The sequence below is a fragment of the Drosophila erecta genome, unplaced genomic scaffold, assembly GCF_003286155.1.
Source record: "Drosophila erecta strain 14021-0224.00,06,07 unplaced genomic scaffold, DereRS2 tig00000000-arrow-pilon, whole genome shotgun sequence".
NCBI classification, from domain to species: domain Eukaryota; kingdom Metazoa; phylum Arthropoda; class Insecta; order Diptera; family Drosophilidae; genus Drosophila; species Drosophila erecta.
In genome coordinates, this window is record NW_020825194.1 from 4,616,714 (window position 1) to 4,632,592 (window position 15,879).

The 15,879-nt window shown below is 47.4% G+C and overlaps 1 protein-coding gene across 2 annotated transcripts; it reads right to left on the minus strand.

Moving 5' to 3' along the window:
• Nucleotides 1-989: 989 nt before the first annotated feature.
• LOC6554384 (DNA-binding protein D-ETS-4) lies at nt 990-12,876 on the minus strand. Of its 2 annotated transcripts, none has more exons than XM_001981471.3 (5): nt 12,277-12,876; nt 4,876-5,659; nt 4,654-4,814; nt 2,762-2,921; nt 990-2,682 (listed from the first exon to the last, which is right to left on the minus strand). In XM_001981471.3, exons 1-5 carry the CDS (start codon nt 12,313-12,315, stop codon nt 2,270-2,272), a joined length of 1,557 nt encoding a protein of 518 aa, XP_001981507.1. In that variant the 5' UTR covers nt 12,316-12,876; the 3' UTR covers nt 990-2,269. The 2 variants fall into 2 exon arrangements, with proteins under 2 accessions (XP_001981507.1, XP_026839709.1); XM_026983908.1 differs by lacking the exon at nt 12,277-12,876 and adding an exon at nt 6,109-6,162.
• Nucleotides 12,877-15,879: the final 3,003 nt, after the last annotated feature.

A 15,879-nucleotide genomic window follows, 5' to 3' on the forward strand; every position in this document is an offset into this window, starting at 1 on the left:
GGTTGGCCAAGTGAGCAGCTGAGGAAAGGAAGGAAGGATAACGCTCACGGCAGGAAGGCGGGCCAAATCCCAATTTGCCGTATATCTTAAGCCGGCGAGCGGTAACGAACCTGTTGATGAATCAAGCTCGAAATTCAAATTTAAGACTCGGCAGGGGCGTGTCCTTGCACAATGTCTGCGTCAGCTTAACGCTGGCTGCACTAATTCAATTAAATATTTGTCTTTGTAGTTTTTGTCGCTGGCTAGATGGGGCTGCCAAGGCGGAGGAAATATGATGAGGACCAGGACCAGGAACAGGCCCAAACTCAACACCCGAAAGACAAAGAGAAAGCCAAGGCAGCCGGCTGCCTTCTGCCTTCTGCCGGCTAAGGATAAACAGCACGCCCATCGCCAGGATAATGCAAATATTGTCGAGAGCGCGCAGCTTTCACTCAAAAAGTGAGAGCAGCCTGGCGGCTGAGGGAACGGATGGAATGAATTTATTGCTTTTGGGAATTTTCCACTTGATGGCACTTAATGCGATTTAGTATTTAAATGAAGAAGGAGATGGCACTGGAGTTGTGGCACAACAAAGACGATAAACCCATTCGGGCGCATTAAATTAATCCGGGCAAAGGCATCGCCAGCATCTCAAACGACTTAATATGGGGCCATGCTAATCCGGATACCGAATTTGCATGCATTCGATTGGTGTATCTATTCTCGGCGAACAGCGATGATTTCCGCCGGCGCGGATAGTTTTTGCTGATTGAAAATCACATCGGTCACACACGAATGCAACGATAGCAACTGACAGGGCAATCTAAAATGTTTTGCTGGCTGCACAAGGGCCAAAACGGGTGAAATGGGTGAAATGCCATGGGCTTCACATTCAGTGTCCATTTCCATGGGCACTTCAATTTTAATTTCTATTTCAGTTTCAGTTTCGATGCGAACGCAAGCTGCGATATCCCGCGCTGATTTAGTGTAAATAGAGGCGTATTGGCGACTGTTTTTTGCAGTGATTTTTATTTCGTTATCGTATCGGATAGTGTAGCATGACAATATGTTAGTTGAATAAATAAATAAATAATTGGTGTGTCGTAAAAAGTGTAAAGTGCATAAATCTAGTTGCCAGGCGGGAGGCAATGTCCTAATTAGGTGTGGAATATGCGTATAAATATTTTTATAAACGGTAACTGTTCTATTTGGTTAACGAAAATAAGCCAAGCAGCCAATTGGCCGTTGCATAATTCAATTAAAGCGCCTGCATTAATGCTAATGCAAATAGCTGCAAAACTAATTGACTTTCCATAATTTCACCGCTCGGCTGGGCCAGCGAATAAATATTAAAATTAACTTAAACTCGCTACCCGTCACATAAACGAAACTAGAGAAAATTATGCACGAATTATGCTAATTGCGTATAATCAAAATAAGTTGAAACGAAATACGTCTAAATTGAACCGCCACCCGGTAAAGAATAAATAATTGATAAAGTTATGAGATATAAAGTTAGCATACTCGGACGAGGTCGAAAGATTTTTAACTTTTTTAGCGGCGAAGAGAAAAAACTTTCGAGGAAACCTACGGCTAATCGAGCCCTAATCGCCTTAACACTACTATTTAACATTTGTTCGCTTATTAAGTTGTTCATAGAACTTACTTTTGATATATCATAGATATATGGTTCCTAAAATTACCTCGACACCTTCATGCTGCCAGCGCAGGATGCTCAAGTCAGCTTAGTCCTGCAATTGTGACTGTTCGCCTCGAGTGCTCCGGACACTGCGGCCTTCTGGCCAATTTCGCCTCGGACTACTAATGGCGGCCCAGCTCCAGGATGCACTCCAGTCACCGGACGTCCCACTGGTGAGCCATTTTCCTTCGCGTGGACAGGCAGCAGTTGAATAAAGATGTCGCCGGTAAGTCAAACATGCGCAAGTGCAGCCGAATGACCAGCTGCAGTGCGGTATCAGAGTTAGATCTACGATCGATTGCGGTGAAACTGGGGGTCACTTAAAACCCGGCCACGGCGAACTTACCTTCGCCAGTGGACGCGGCTTTTAGCTTAGTCTAGGGCCAAACTTAATCGATGCACGAACTTACCTTCGTGCCTAACAAGATTGCGAGTGGTTATGTACAAGGACTAAAACTAATGCTCGCTAGGCCCACAAGGCTAGTCGAGAATAGTCAGCGGATCGGATCTGGGATCTTGGATCTTGAATCAGGTGGGTCGGTCGGGTGTGCCGCTTACAACTAGCAATAAATAACTGGCCTGCAACCTGGGCTACTGGTTGTAGGGATGGCAGAACTGGTAGACCAGCCGCTGTGACCGCTCCGTCTTCTTCATGATTCCCTTCTTGTAGTACTGCCGAATGGAGCGGGACAGCTTATCGTAGTTCATCGCCGGTCGGTTCTTGCGGCGACCCCACAGCTTGGCCACCCTCACCGAGTCCTCGATCTTGAAGATGCCCTTGCTGCGGTCGATCCACCGGATGGCCGTGCCGTTCACCTGGGGCGAGGCCAGCAGCTCCTTGAGGAACTGCCACAGGTGGATGTGGGAGCCTCCGCCGCCGGTCCGCCCACCATTCGGTCGTTTTACTGTGGCCGTACCGCCGTTGGAAGCGGTGGTAGCGGGCGGTGAAGTGGAGCTGCCGTTCAGTGGTGCCACTGGTGCATCTGCTTCCATATCGTCATCATCTATAGAGAAATATATACGAGTTAGTCAAATTCCCAAGATCAAAGTCTATGCAAGTATTCTTCTAGCCATCGAACTCACCCTCGCTGTCCTCGTTGTAGTCCAGGTCCAAATTGGGCATCGCATAGCTGGCTGGCCAGAGATCAGTGCTCGCAGGCGGCTGGGAATGCTGCTGATGAGCGGGCTGGTCGGCGTAGGCCATCTTCCAAATCTCCAACTGGGCGTGCAGCGTGCTGCCGCTCTGCAAAGGAAAGCCGAAAGTGAGACATTTCGAATGGGAACAAAGCCTTAATCCTTGGCCATAGGATGGATCGCAATCTAGACGGCATATCAATTGGAAATTCTTGGGCTATTCAAGTGCATAAATTATGTGCCGTCTCCATGGTGCAAAAGCTGCACTGACAGCAGCAGCAGAAGTGCTGCTGCTCCAACTATGTAGTGGTAGCCACAACCAGAGACAACGGCGACGACTTACTTTCACCTTGCAATGTCGTTGCTGGTCGTTGGCTCAGTTCGAGTGCTGCCACTCCTCCGCCCCCCTCCCGCACACAGTCAGTCAACTGAGCCGCGACGGTGGCTCGTAATCATCCGTCCAAGTGCTGCAGTTTCACCAAACAACCTTCACACATTCTTTCACCTTTACAGCCATGACCACGGTTACTAATTTTGTTTCTTTGGCGACAGCCTGCTCTCCGATTTCGTTGTCGTGCACGTTCGTCGCCTAAGTCTTTTGTTTTCTGCCTTTCTGCCTTTCTCACTGCACTCTCTGCGTTCGCCCGAGCGAAGGCAGCAGCAAAAGCAAAAGCAGCAGCTAACGAGCCTAGGCGCATGTAATCATTGATATATTTTTGGCAAAACTCTCGACGAGCCGAGAGCACATGCTCGCTGGATGGTAATGGGAATGGGTTGTGGATGTGGATGTGGATGTGGATGTGGATGTGGAGTAGTTTAGATGGATGGCCAACCGCAGCTCTGCCTAATTGCTGGCAACAGGTTTCAAGTTTTTGAATTTGAGGACCGAGCTCCGAGCTCTGGCTCTTAGGTTTTGCGTTTTGCTTTCTGATTTCTGATACCGAATGGGCCTGTAAGCCGCTCTGGCTGGCAGCCATGACGTCAACGCCAGTTACGAAACTTGTTTCGTTTTAGTTTTCGTATCGTATCGTAGCGTTTCGTTTTGTTTTGCTCTTCGTTGGCTTTGTTGTTTATTTGTTAGCCATTTCCATTCCATTTCGACCGTACGCGAAATTCAATTCAATCGCATTGATTGGGCCTCTCCGCATATTGGCTCTTTGCTATTGGCATTTGCATTGTGTTATTGTTTTATATGCCATGGGCTATTGGCCCGTTGCTTTGTGCTGATCGATTTTGTAATTTGCCCAACTATTTTGGCACTCGCCCAGTTAAGTCATACGTGTGATTTTGAGTCACACTTCTTATGGCCTGCCTATTTCCACATAATTCCTAATCAGGGGTGTCATTGTAACTTCTTTATGGTTTTCTTGGAATTTTTAAAATGTCATTGCCCACCTAACATGTGCAGAAGCGTCTAAATGTGTCATCTTTTTCAATATTGACAAAGTGACTTGTTTAATATAAAATTAATTGTATCATTAAATAGACACTTAAAATTTGCATTTACGTATTTCTGCGGTTCGACAATTTAAAACCCGTTGTTTAAATTTAGCATTTAAAACTGCCAAATGTACTTTCATTAACAAAACGGCGTATAATTTGTGATCTATCTAGTGGCTCCCATTAAAACAAACCAGTTCACGCATTATCCATATCTTTAAGACTAAAATCCCCAATAATTGGTATACAGGTAAGCCACAACCTCAAGCCTCTGAACAACTCGGTAGAAACAAGGAAATGTTTACAGATGGAATTCCAAGACTTCTGCAAGTCAGCAGGAAAACCCTAGAGATTTCTGTGACACCTCTTCCATAAAAACTGTGATTGACTTGCAGACTCACCTCTGGTAGTCGACGCACGAATTCCTCCTCGCTGAGTAATGCCAGTGCGGCTCCGTTTTCGCAGAAGTGCAGCTCCAAGTCGGCAACCGGCGGCAATCTGAACTGGGCCAAGGTGGATCGGAGCCATGCGTGCACCTGGGCGGGCGACCAGCCATTGGGATCTGCAGGAACCCTTCAGGTTATAGTATACTATGCAAAGAACTCAGGGTACTGCCCACTCACCCTGCGATATCTGCAGCTCCGCGCAGATGGCGTCCGCCTCTCGCTTGGCATGTTCCAGGGCCAGTGAAATGACGGGCTCAATGTCGCCGCGCACCGCGGCCAAGCCACCGATGAAGGATTCCAGAGCCAGGGGCTTCAGGTTGTGGCGCTTCTGGAAGCTCGTGTCCTCGAGGCACTCCCGCAGCAGCTGGTGGTCGGGCTTGGTGTCCTGCAGACTCTGTTGGCTTTGTAGGCTCTGCTGCTGGAGCAGAGAGTTCAGATCGATGAGGCTCTCGATGTCCGCATCCAAGGGCTCGGCCTTGATGCTCTCCCCGCAGGACGACCTGGGCGATGGCGTCTCGCAGTTGGACTCCGGCGGAGAGGGTGGCAGGATGTGCAGCTCCTGCTTGATGCTAACCGCCTCCAGGGAGGGGGATGGGCTGTTTAGACTGTCGTAGCTGCCGCCAAATCGCCCAAGCCCGTAGGCCGCGAACTCCGACTGCAGCGGACTGGATTGCGGAGAGGGGTAGGCACTGTGCGGGTAGGCGGGCGGTGGGATCAGCTGGTGCTGCTGGCTGGAGGGGATGGTATAGGGCGCGGTGGGCTGCTGTTGGAGCTGCTGCTGGCTGTCCCAGGCGCACTCGACCTTGATCTGGGGCGCGTTGTACTGGAAGACTGTGGTGGGAATGGGTGCGGACTCCTGCGGCAGCAGCGACAGGTCGAAGTTGTCTGCATAGGATGAGTACTGATCCGGCGGCGTCTGGGCCTGGAACTGATGTGGCTTCAGCTGCGGACTGAGCGGCATCTGCAGAGATGGAAAGAAAGTAGTGCCCAAGGTAAATACACAGTAACGAAATACGTAAATGATGTCATTTCTATTGAAATACATATTGAAAATATCTCTATCTTCCCACAACTTTGGTGTAAAATGTTAGCATTAATAAAAAAAGGCGCTAATAATTTCCCTATCTTAAGCTTACAAAGTTAGGCTCTTTCCATCTATTTTCCCTCAGTGCAGGAACAAGAACTAGAATTGCCCGAAAAAATAGGGCCAGGCTGCTAATTGAAAATCAAAACACTGCTGGCGCCATTTTGCCGGGAATTCACTAATTATCCGACGATCTGAGCTGTGGAATTGCGGCCACCTGTCTTAATTATCACGCCCATGAAAGTTAATTAGTTTTATTTCGTAGATACCATCTGAATCTTTGCGTATGTGCGACCGCCTTTCTAATTCGTACTCGCAGCACCTACCTGACAAGGTATGGAAATTTTCGGTTGTGATTCGGTACTGATTCGATGCTGATTCGATTCTGATTGAGCTGATTGCTGGTGAGTTTGGGACTGAGCTTAACCTTAGTTATCCACCGATGGCGGCGGCACTGGAAGCGAAGCCGACGAGACCAGAGCAGGAGGCGTACTAAGCTCGCAGTGGCATTGATTTTCTCATTTATCAAGTTGTGATTTGCGACTAGTGACGCCACAGAAGGCAGCTGCGAGGAGCAGAAAAAACCCAGAGCCCCTGGACGAGGGGGTGTGTACTTTTTCGAGCGGCCAAACAATGACTAGATCGGAATCAAAGCGTTCTCCCAGCTCTGGGCTTCACAAACCGTCTAGGCTAGCAATTTATTTGCCTTTTTCAGCTTTTCAGCTTTTCAGTTTTATTTACTTATTCGCACGGCAGCGTCATAAAAGAAGGCAATGTTAATGCGGCCCGAATGCGCTGCCAATTTCAAGCCGCGAGAAACTGGTTTGCCATTAAGCAATGCAGCCAGCTTTCTGGCGGCCCAAGGGAGGCGGGGCCTATGGGCAATATGGCTATGCGCTGTGCGCTTATTATTATAAACAACAGCTCATACTGGATTTTCCGAGTAGTGCTTTTAGCTATCTGATAGCGGGGGGAGCGGTGGGCAGCATTATTATTGGCAGCGCTTGACGACGCCATAATTCTAACTAGTCACGATGTTATTACAATTTCAGTGTTTTAATTGTTCGACAACGGGGCGTATGAGTGATTTCTGTTCGCTTTTCTCGCCTGCCCGCTAATTGCCAGCACAAACATTTCGATTTCGCCGCAACACTCGGTGATTACCTTGCGTAATCTGCATATTATTAGAGCGATATCCCAGCCGTGTACTTCACCCGAGTCCGAGCTGGGTTTGAAGTCAAATAGAATCGGCGTACCAAGGAAAACTTAGGACATGATTCAGCAGCTGCAGTCAATGACTCAGTCGAATGGCCATAAAGAAAATGGTGATTGCCGGGCAAAAACTGCATAATAAATTGAGCTGCTGCGGGCCATTTATGGACCATTAAGGACCAGACAGCCTGCAAAAATGTCAACTAGTTATTACACTCCGCTTCCAAATGTGATCGAAAATATAAGCCAAGCTCACATTACATTTTACGGCCATTAACTGACCACCCTCATAAATTTTCAAAAAGAAAAAACTCGGTCTTGAACTGAATAGTCGGGGGAAAGACTCTCCAAATAGTTAATGCAAAGTAATGCTAATAAATATTCCCACATTGGGGGGCCAATAAAAGCGGTCAGCATTTGCATATTTTCTACTCAGACTTTGATTTATTCGCTGTGTCATATTCTCCTACCCTTAGACAAACCCACATCCTCGCAGCTGGGCGAATTAGATCACTCGGGTTATTCCAGTATATGGATTTCCTGCTGCTGCGCTCCGAAACAACAAAGACCTCGGCGATCTGAATCATGTGGTGTACTCGTAAATTTTAATTAAATCTCGTTCTACAAAAACCGTGAAAACAAGCTCAGAACTCAGAACTCAGAACTGGGAACTCAGAACTGAGAACGGAGAACTCAGCGATTCTGACAGAATCGGAGTTCCCAGTGCCGCAGAGAAAGATGCGGACAAAAGGCTTTTTGTGGCCAAACGCTTTTGCCCGGTAATATTTCATTGGCGTGTCGGACATGGGGCGGCTGTCAATAGAGGCTTTTGTTTTGGACGAGGCTGGAGGGGATCGGGCCGAGAATATCTCGGAATCGCGGCAATATACGCTGCCACATTGATATGTTACCAGCGAGTTACCATTGGCACCCGCACCCATCTACGTCACAAGATTGTTGATTTCGGCTTGTTTTTCGCTTGTTATCGATCACCGAGCGCTGGGTGTCAAAGGCGGGACATGGAAACAATGGGCCGGCAGCAATTAGGATTTGGATCGGCACTGCCAAGTGGCTGTCAGGTGCGGGATTGTATTTTTAGAAAAACCACAGCGCCATTATAGACACATTTAGCCGGCAATTCTATTTTTAAAGCCATCCACAAAGGCACCAAATTGATACGACTTGGAGTGTGGGTGTCGTATCGCATTGTATAGTTCAGTGCGGTGTTGTTGTGAAAGGGAAATATGTTAAGTTCGGGACTTTCCACCTGTCCGCGAACAGGATACATTAGTACTCAGTACTCGACTCAATTCGATTCGATGAAAACTCCAATCGAGGAACACGAACAATGACTAATGCAGCTTAATCGGATATTCAGAGCCGAGGGTCAGGAACTCACATGTCGAATGACACGCACCGACACCAGCAAAAATTGAATTCCAATTAAATTATGGCAATTCGGGCATTTGAGCATTCGAGCATTGGAGCATCAGAAATGCCATAACTTCAAAGCTGACTCATTTCAAACGGGCAGACAGGCCGACGAGCAAATAAATCGAATATGCCGAATTTACTAAAATTCCAGCAGGCTGATAAAAATTCATTTTCCAGCATAAACAAAAGAAAACGCCCGAATGGCCGGCCAAACAAAAGACAAAACAAAATCAAATCGGTGCACAGCCATCGATGGCGATGTGGAAATCCGAACTCAAAAATCAGAAATCAGAAATCTGGAATCAAAGATATGAAGACCATGTGGAAGGCAAACATTTTGAGGCGCTGTCAAAGGCAGTGCCAGATTTGATTTCCCTTTTAGGGCCAGCAAATTGAAAAACCCTTAGCCGAATTAGCAACAATAATATTTGAGCAATGTGCCGGGGAGAGCGAGTAATAAATTGAAAATACACATCCGAAATCTGGCCGAGGCCACAAAAAAGTAATAGAAAAACAAGTTTTATGATTTTTGTGGCCAACCCAAGCCCAGACTCAAAGTCAAACAGAATCAAATTCATTAGAACAAGTCGAAGCCACTGTCAAGAATGTGGCATATTTATTTGTGTGCGCTTGTGCTGGCTTTGCCTAATAATAAAATCAAGTTTACGTTTTAAGACAAAAACGACAAAAGCATTATTAAAAGCTGCGATCAGATAGCACTCTGCCAGCTTATTGTCGTACCCGCCTTTTAAGCCGTACAGCCCCACAATAAATGGAACGAATGGAAATGGCTGGCTGGCCAACGCCTAAGGCGAACTCACGACCGATCTATATAAAATTTCAAGTACCAGTATAAAACCATTTAAACAGATCTTACACGGGGCGCGCCCAGGCCCATAGACAAAGGAGACCTTGGTGGCCCCAGAAGCGCACTCAGAATCGGCGGCATATGTATCTGTATCTGAATCCGAATCGGTATCGGTATCGCAGTCAGACAAAAGGTTGGAGTGAAGGGTACCACGTTCTTAGCGTGGCCAGCAACAAAATGAAAGAGCACAGAACAGTAATAATAATGTAATCAGTTGCAAGTGCAGCTTTGGAGGCCTTGAGTGCTGACATGCAGCTGAGTTATGACCAGGTGATATTTAAATTAATTTATATGTATCTTTGAACTAAATAAACAAACTATGCTAATGCCGCACGGTCCTAGCCTCAGGTGTTCACTTGCCTTTCAGCTCTCAGTCGGCGACAATTGTCAGGTAATCTGTTCTAATCGCATTATGGCAATGTAGCTGGCAAAAGCCAAGCCGAGCCAGTCTGACCCCGAACTCCGCACTACCCTTTCCCGCAGCCGACCCCGTGAGCAATCGCAAACTGTTTGCCTAATGAATGTTCGCTTTATTCGCGCTTCGGGATCGGATACACCACACCATACACCATACACCATACCAATCCCATGGGTGGTGGGCAAAGGGGGTTATGTTGAAGTGCGCTGTCAACAGCATAGGCAGCACATACACATGGATACAAAGACGGAGATACCCGGGCAATCTACCATATACCATCTACCATCTACCAGCTCTCGGATGCGTGGGTTAAGCTGTCAAAGAGACAAGACTTATTCTGCTTATTTTTACATCGCCCGACTGGCTGGCTGCCTTCTGTTTGTCTCACTCATTATTCTGTATCTTTGTCCCTGTATCTCTGGCTTTTTGTCCCCCTATCTGTGTGAGTTTGCAGTTTGGTGCTGGTTTCAGCCACTTCGTGACGGGGCACAAACGCCGCTGCAGCTTGCCATTCTTCGCTATTTGCATTGCATTTAATTGTCGACATTTCATGCTAGATAAATGGCTGCCAGCAAGGTTAATAAATATCTCAAATGGGTGCAACATTTCAATTATGCTGCATTCTTTGCAGCCTGCTTAATATGCCAAGTGGCTGGCAACTGTAACGACCCACAATGTTCCGGCTTGTCGGCTTGTCGTCTTGTCGGCCTGGGAAACCCAGCAACTAACCAGCTACCAAATTAATTAAAGCTCCCACATCGACGGCAGGAGTGAAAGATCTCCACCTCTCAGTATGCCGCACATTAACCCGCCCGATAACTACTTGGACACTCTTCTGATGGACAATCCAGACACCCACACCCACACCCACCACACAAGTGGCACTTGCGAGCCATCCAGTCCAGGCTGGGAGAGTGGACTCTTGGCCCATCCCACACCCACATTCTGGGCAGGAATGCGCTCATGTCTAGGCACTGAACCCTGCAAATCCAATCCCTTCTGCACTCATTATGCGCTGCACGCACTGACAATTATTCCGTATAAAAGACGTTGCGAAGCCAACTCATTTCAATTTGCATAAAAGCCAGGCGAGATTCAATGCTGAAGCCGCAAGACAAGAGCCGCAACCACAGGCTGCCGTGGCAATATTTTAGTAATACACTGCAAAAATATGCGGAGTGTGCAAGAAAAGTATTGCATTATTGCGTCGGGGTTTCGCAGGACAAACTACAAACGAGTGAAATGAGGCGGCTAAAATGCTGATAGAATTTTCATGCGGTACGTGAAAAACTAATTTCGCTGAGTGCATGTGCCACAACAATGGCCAAGTTGGGAGCCACACCCAAAAAGTGATTATTATTGTATAATCGGTTTGATTGATAACCAGTCGTTCTGGACAGGATGGAATAGGATTGGATAGGTTGGATAGGTTGGATATGTTGGCCATGGCCCTTGACTGGGCGAACTTACAAATGCCACTCTCGATGGATTCTCGATGGAAAGGCCTGGTGCTGAGGGAAAGAAAACCTGACAAGTTGAAGTATTTATGTCATGTCGAGTTTTCCTCAACTCGTCTCGTCTCGTCTCGTCTCGACGCGGCTTAGTGTGGCTGAGCTGCGAAAGCGGCTTGCATTTATAATTGTTGGCAGCAGTATTTATTTTATTATGTCCATAAATATAATGAGAGACGAGTGTGCCCGCCGCTGGCAGACTGGCAATCTTGTCTTCTGGCCATCTTGCTATCTGGCTATCTCGCTATCTTGCAGTGCATTTCTAAGCGCTGTTCCAAGCCACTTGCTTCTGTGTCAGCGTCAGCGATTGGAAAAGCGCGGAGACACATTTCCATCAAATCAATCAAAAATGGTAAATACAAGTTTTTTCCTCGCCATTTTCCGTATTTTCTTTTATTGCAATGCTGGCAGCAGCAGCAGCAGCAGCAGCGACAAACGTCAAAGACTTGCGTACATAGCCAATGGAGCTTAAGTAGGTCCAACAAAAAGTATCTGCTGGATCGGAATGCACTTTCCGAGTGAAATGCCAGTTCAGGCCGACATGGCAGCTCTTACTCGGCGTTTGTGCTACTGTTTGTTGTCGTGCCATAGTTGACAATCATTTAGAATCACTTCTTGCAAAATGAAAGCATCTTTTGAAAGTTGCTTTCGATGCTGTTGCTGTTATTGTAATTAAAGACAAATGCGAAAATGTAACTGGCTGACTTAGTGGGTATACTGTACACTGGGTACTGGGGCTACTCTCACCCAGTGACACGCATTCGCGTCAGCACTCGCATTCGCGGGATGCCAAGTGCAAGATGCGGACCGAAAGATACTTTTGCCGCCTACACGAAATGCGCTGTGTTGGTAATTAAAAGCCGCAGAGGTAGCTTTTCTGCCACCGAACTGCGCATAATGTGCCGAGCGACAGATACAGATACAGATACTCTATATTCCGACTCAAATGGCCCCCGCTGATAATGGCGGGCGAAAGGTTATCGTCTATCAGCCACTACATACATAGTTCTAAAGCTACAGCTACGGATACAGATACATTATCACGACTTACCTCGCTGGCTGGCATGTACAACATTTTCTCGTACTCCATTTCTGAGTCGCGCGTTAAACAATTATGGTATTTCGCAGATATTTTCTCAGGCTCTAGCTACTGTATCTGTAGCTCCAGCTTCAGCTTCAGCTCTAGCGTATCTCTGTATCTCTCGGCATGCAAAATTCGAATCGTCAAATGCGAAAGTCTCGGGTGCTGCTGGTCAGTGCGCTGTCTCGTTCTCACTCGCGGCCAACCGCTGTGGCCGTCTCTTTCTGGCTCTTTCACTTGTTGCTATTTTGGTTTTGATTTTGAATGTTTAACTAGATTCACTCGGCGTTTTGTTTCACTGCCTCGGCCTTGCTGTTCATAGTGGGAATATTAAATAGTTTCGATAGTTTGTTTCGTTTTATTTCGACTTTTGAGCCAGTTTGTTGCATTCACTGGCTGGCTATTCACTGCATTTCGTTACTAAAATTTCCACTGGCAAACTTGTTGCTCTCTCTCTCGCTCTCTCCCTCTCTCTTGCTCATTCACTGTCTCTGTTTGGCACTGGAGTGTATCGCTCGGTCCGCTGGTCGACCGTTCGCCAAGTCTTCACGCTCGATTCTGCGAGCGGCACGCGCTGCGATCGCTCCGCTTACCTCATGCCCAGAGCTTTTGAGCCGCCAAACTGGTTGGTAAGCTCCTCTTTCTGCCCGGAGCTTTGCCATTCAGCCATCAGCGCAACATCGATGCCAAACAAAGGTCCATCAATTTGCAGATACCCAGATACCCATACCCAGATGCCCAGATACCCACAGAGCCAGATAGCCAGATGAAATTTATTGGCTCGCATAAAGTGACGCAGACAACTGGGGCAACTGCAACCGTGATTGAATGGCCCGCAGCCACGCCCCCAAAGAGATTTCGGGGCAGCCATCCAAACGTCGAAATGCTGGGAATCATTCGATGGCATTATCATTTCCGCTTCCGTTGCAAAAGACGCGAAGACGCCGCCAGCGAAATGTCCTGAGATGTCCTGGCGAAATACAATTTAATTTGGCATTTATATTTCATTGCCAAACGACAATTTTACAGTTTTTGACATTCCATAAGAACGGCGACGCCGCCTGAAGACCAACTTCAATGTTATCCTTTTTCAAAGAGTCCTGCAGCTCATGTAACCTTTGCAAAAGGCAGCGTCCAAATGGGAATATCTGCAAAAACATATTAATTATTTATAATCAATTGTCAAAATGCACAAAAGGTAAATAAAGTGAAATATCGCCTGAAATTGTTGAGAATCAAATGTCATTTGGCATCACTTTCATTTCAACCTGTCATTTAGTCCCTTTAAACACAATAAATTTTTTTAGCAAGCCAAATTAATTTAAATGCTAATTTCGTTTTAATCCCATATAAATGTGTGCTATTGACACATTAGGAGTGGAATAAATAATGCAATGACGAAATCTTTTGATTTATAATAATCGCATTTTTTCAGACTAAGGCTATAAATAAAAGGGCCATTTGAGATTTGATTAACCAGCTTAGCATGCGATTGTACTTACATTATAAATGTTATTTGCGTCCAAATTACACTCCCCTCCCCCTCAAAGGATTAAAATATGCGAGGATTGCTGCATCTACTGTCGTGCCCAAGTGGATCCCTCCAAATGATTTCCACCTGGACAAACGCGCCGTTGTGGGTCATCCGGGCTAAATTGGCTGAGCAGGAAGCGCTGTCGCCTAAAATGAAAGGCATGTCAACAGCAATTGGCACTCAGCAAACCAGACGCAGCTGCTCGGCGGAGGAGCCGGCTCACTGCGGAATCCCGGGTCCCGCCGGTGGCCATCATTATGCCAAACGCCGGCCCCTCCGCGTTTAGCTGCGGACAACGTCCAGCCTTTGGCTCCGGCAAAACTCGCTCTCCTTACACGGAAAATGTTTTCATATCTGTTTACCACAAAGATGTATTTGAGGAAATGGAACCCAACATATGGCTTCAATTTCCCTAAGAGTCTGAATATAAGCATTAACTTATTGCAGAAGCTTCCTAGCTAGATTCAGATATGAAAAGCACCCCGTGCTCCTATATCTGATTTTAATTTCTGTGTACGGCGCGGCGGGATGCCCATCACAGGCACCGCTGCTCCGTGATGGACAGACGGCTCAAAGGAACGGCGTGCTTAATGGTGAGCTGCAACGCCGAGAGCCACGGTGTGGCAGCTCCTGGTGGGGCAGCATTATCCACGTCAGGCAGCCTCAGCCGGATGGATTGGCCGGCAAACGTGCTGAAGTGGCAGGACACGCAAAGGCCACGACAAACAGCTGAATCAGCCCCTGCGGCCGGCAGGAGCGTTCAATGGGGAGCGCCAATGACGCCAACTCCAAGCCGGGAACAGCTCCGCGGGCCACCTGCTTAGATTGGCCGGCTGGGGATAGTCATCGTCGTTTTATTTGCACGGCCAGTGCAGCTGACATATCCAAGACTTGCCCTCAAATGCCAGCGAAAATACAATTCGAATTTGGCATATTAAAGTACGTAAATCCAACTCCTGGTCAAGTGGCGATAAGACTGCCTAATCCGCACACCGAAGCCGCCGCAAAGCATCGTTTAATCAGCCTGGTGCTAGATAAATCAGCTGGAGGTCGGGGAGAGGAGGACGCAGGAGAGCAGGACACAGAGTGTGGCTGAAGGATAACCTGCGGCTGCTGTCTGTCGATTCGAATTAAGTCCGGTCCGAGCCCAGAGAGTTGATTCGATTTGCTGGACATCATGTTGGACTCTTATGAGTGCCGAGAGAGATGCGACCTAATGCGATGCAAGGGGCACAATGTGCATTGCATGGGCTCCATTGGGATCTCACACTGATTGCTCCTAAATCAAAGCAAGGATTAATGCGTTGGTCGAGCGGGAGTGGGTTAGTGGGTTGGTGGCCACTCAACTCCCAGCCAGACATATACAAATAGAGGGCCAGGACCTCACACACACACACGCAGGCACGCACACAAAGGACGGGAGACAAAGTCGAGGCAGGAAGTGGGCTAAAGCAAGCCTCACACATGGGCGGGGCAAAGACGTGAGGTGTGACAGCGCATGCAGCCGGATGGATGGTCAATGAGACACTTCCGGTGTAGGAGGCCACAGCAGCAGCAGCAGCATTGATGTAAATGAAAGCCGTTTCGCTTAAGCCGGGCACAATGGACCGTGCGCACTCCGGAAGCAGTGCATCCACGATGGGATTCGATGGCGGAAGCGGGTTGGAGGATGCCGCATCGGAGGGAAAGGAGAAGGGAAATGGAAATGACGGGCTCCACATCCCCCGTCTCTCGCCGGACGGGATCGTTGAGCAAACTGTTGCACGCCTGTTGGACATTCAAGTAGCAATCCTTTGGGCACTTCTCACCCCAGTGGGCAGTGCAACCAGTCTACCTTTTTTTTTGTATGATCCTGCAGAGCTACAATTTAAATCAGGCTACCTGTTCATTATTTGGACAAAGAAGAGATTCAAAATACAAAATACAATCAGCTACAAAGGCAGAACAAACAAGATGGAATGCTATAGTCGAGTTCCCCGACTATCAGATACCCATTTTTTAATTTTTTGTAATTTCTACAATATCAAACACAAGAAAAA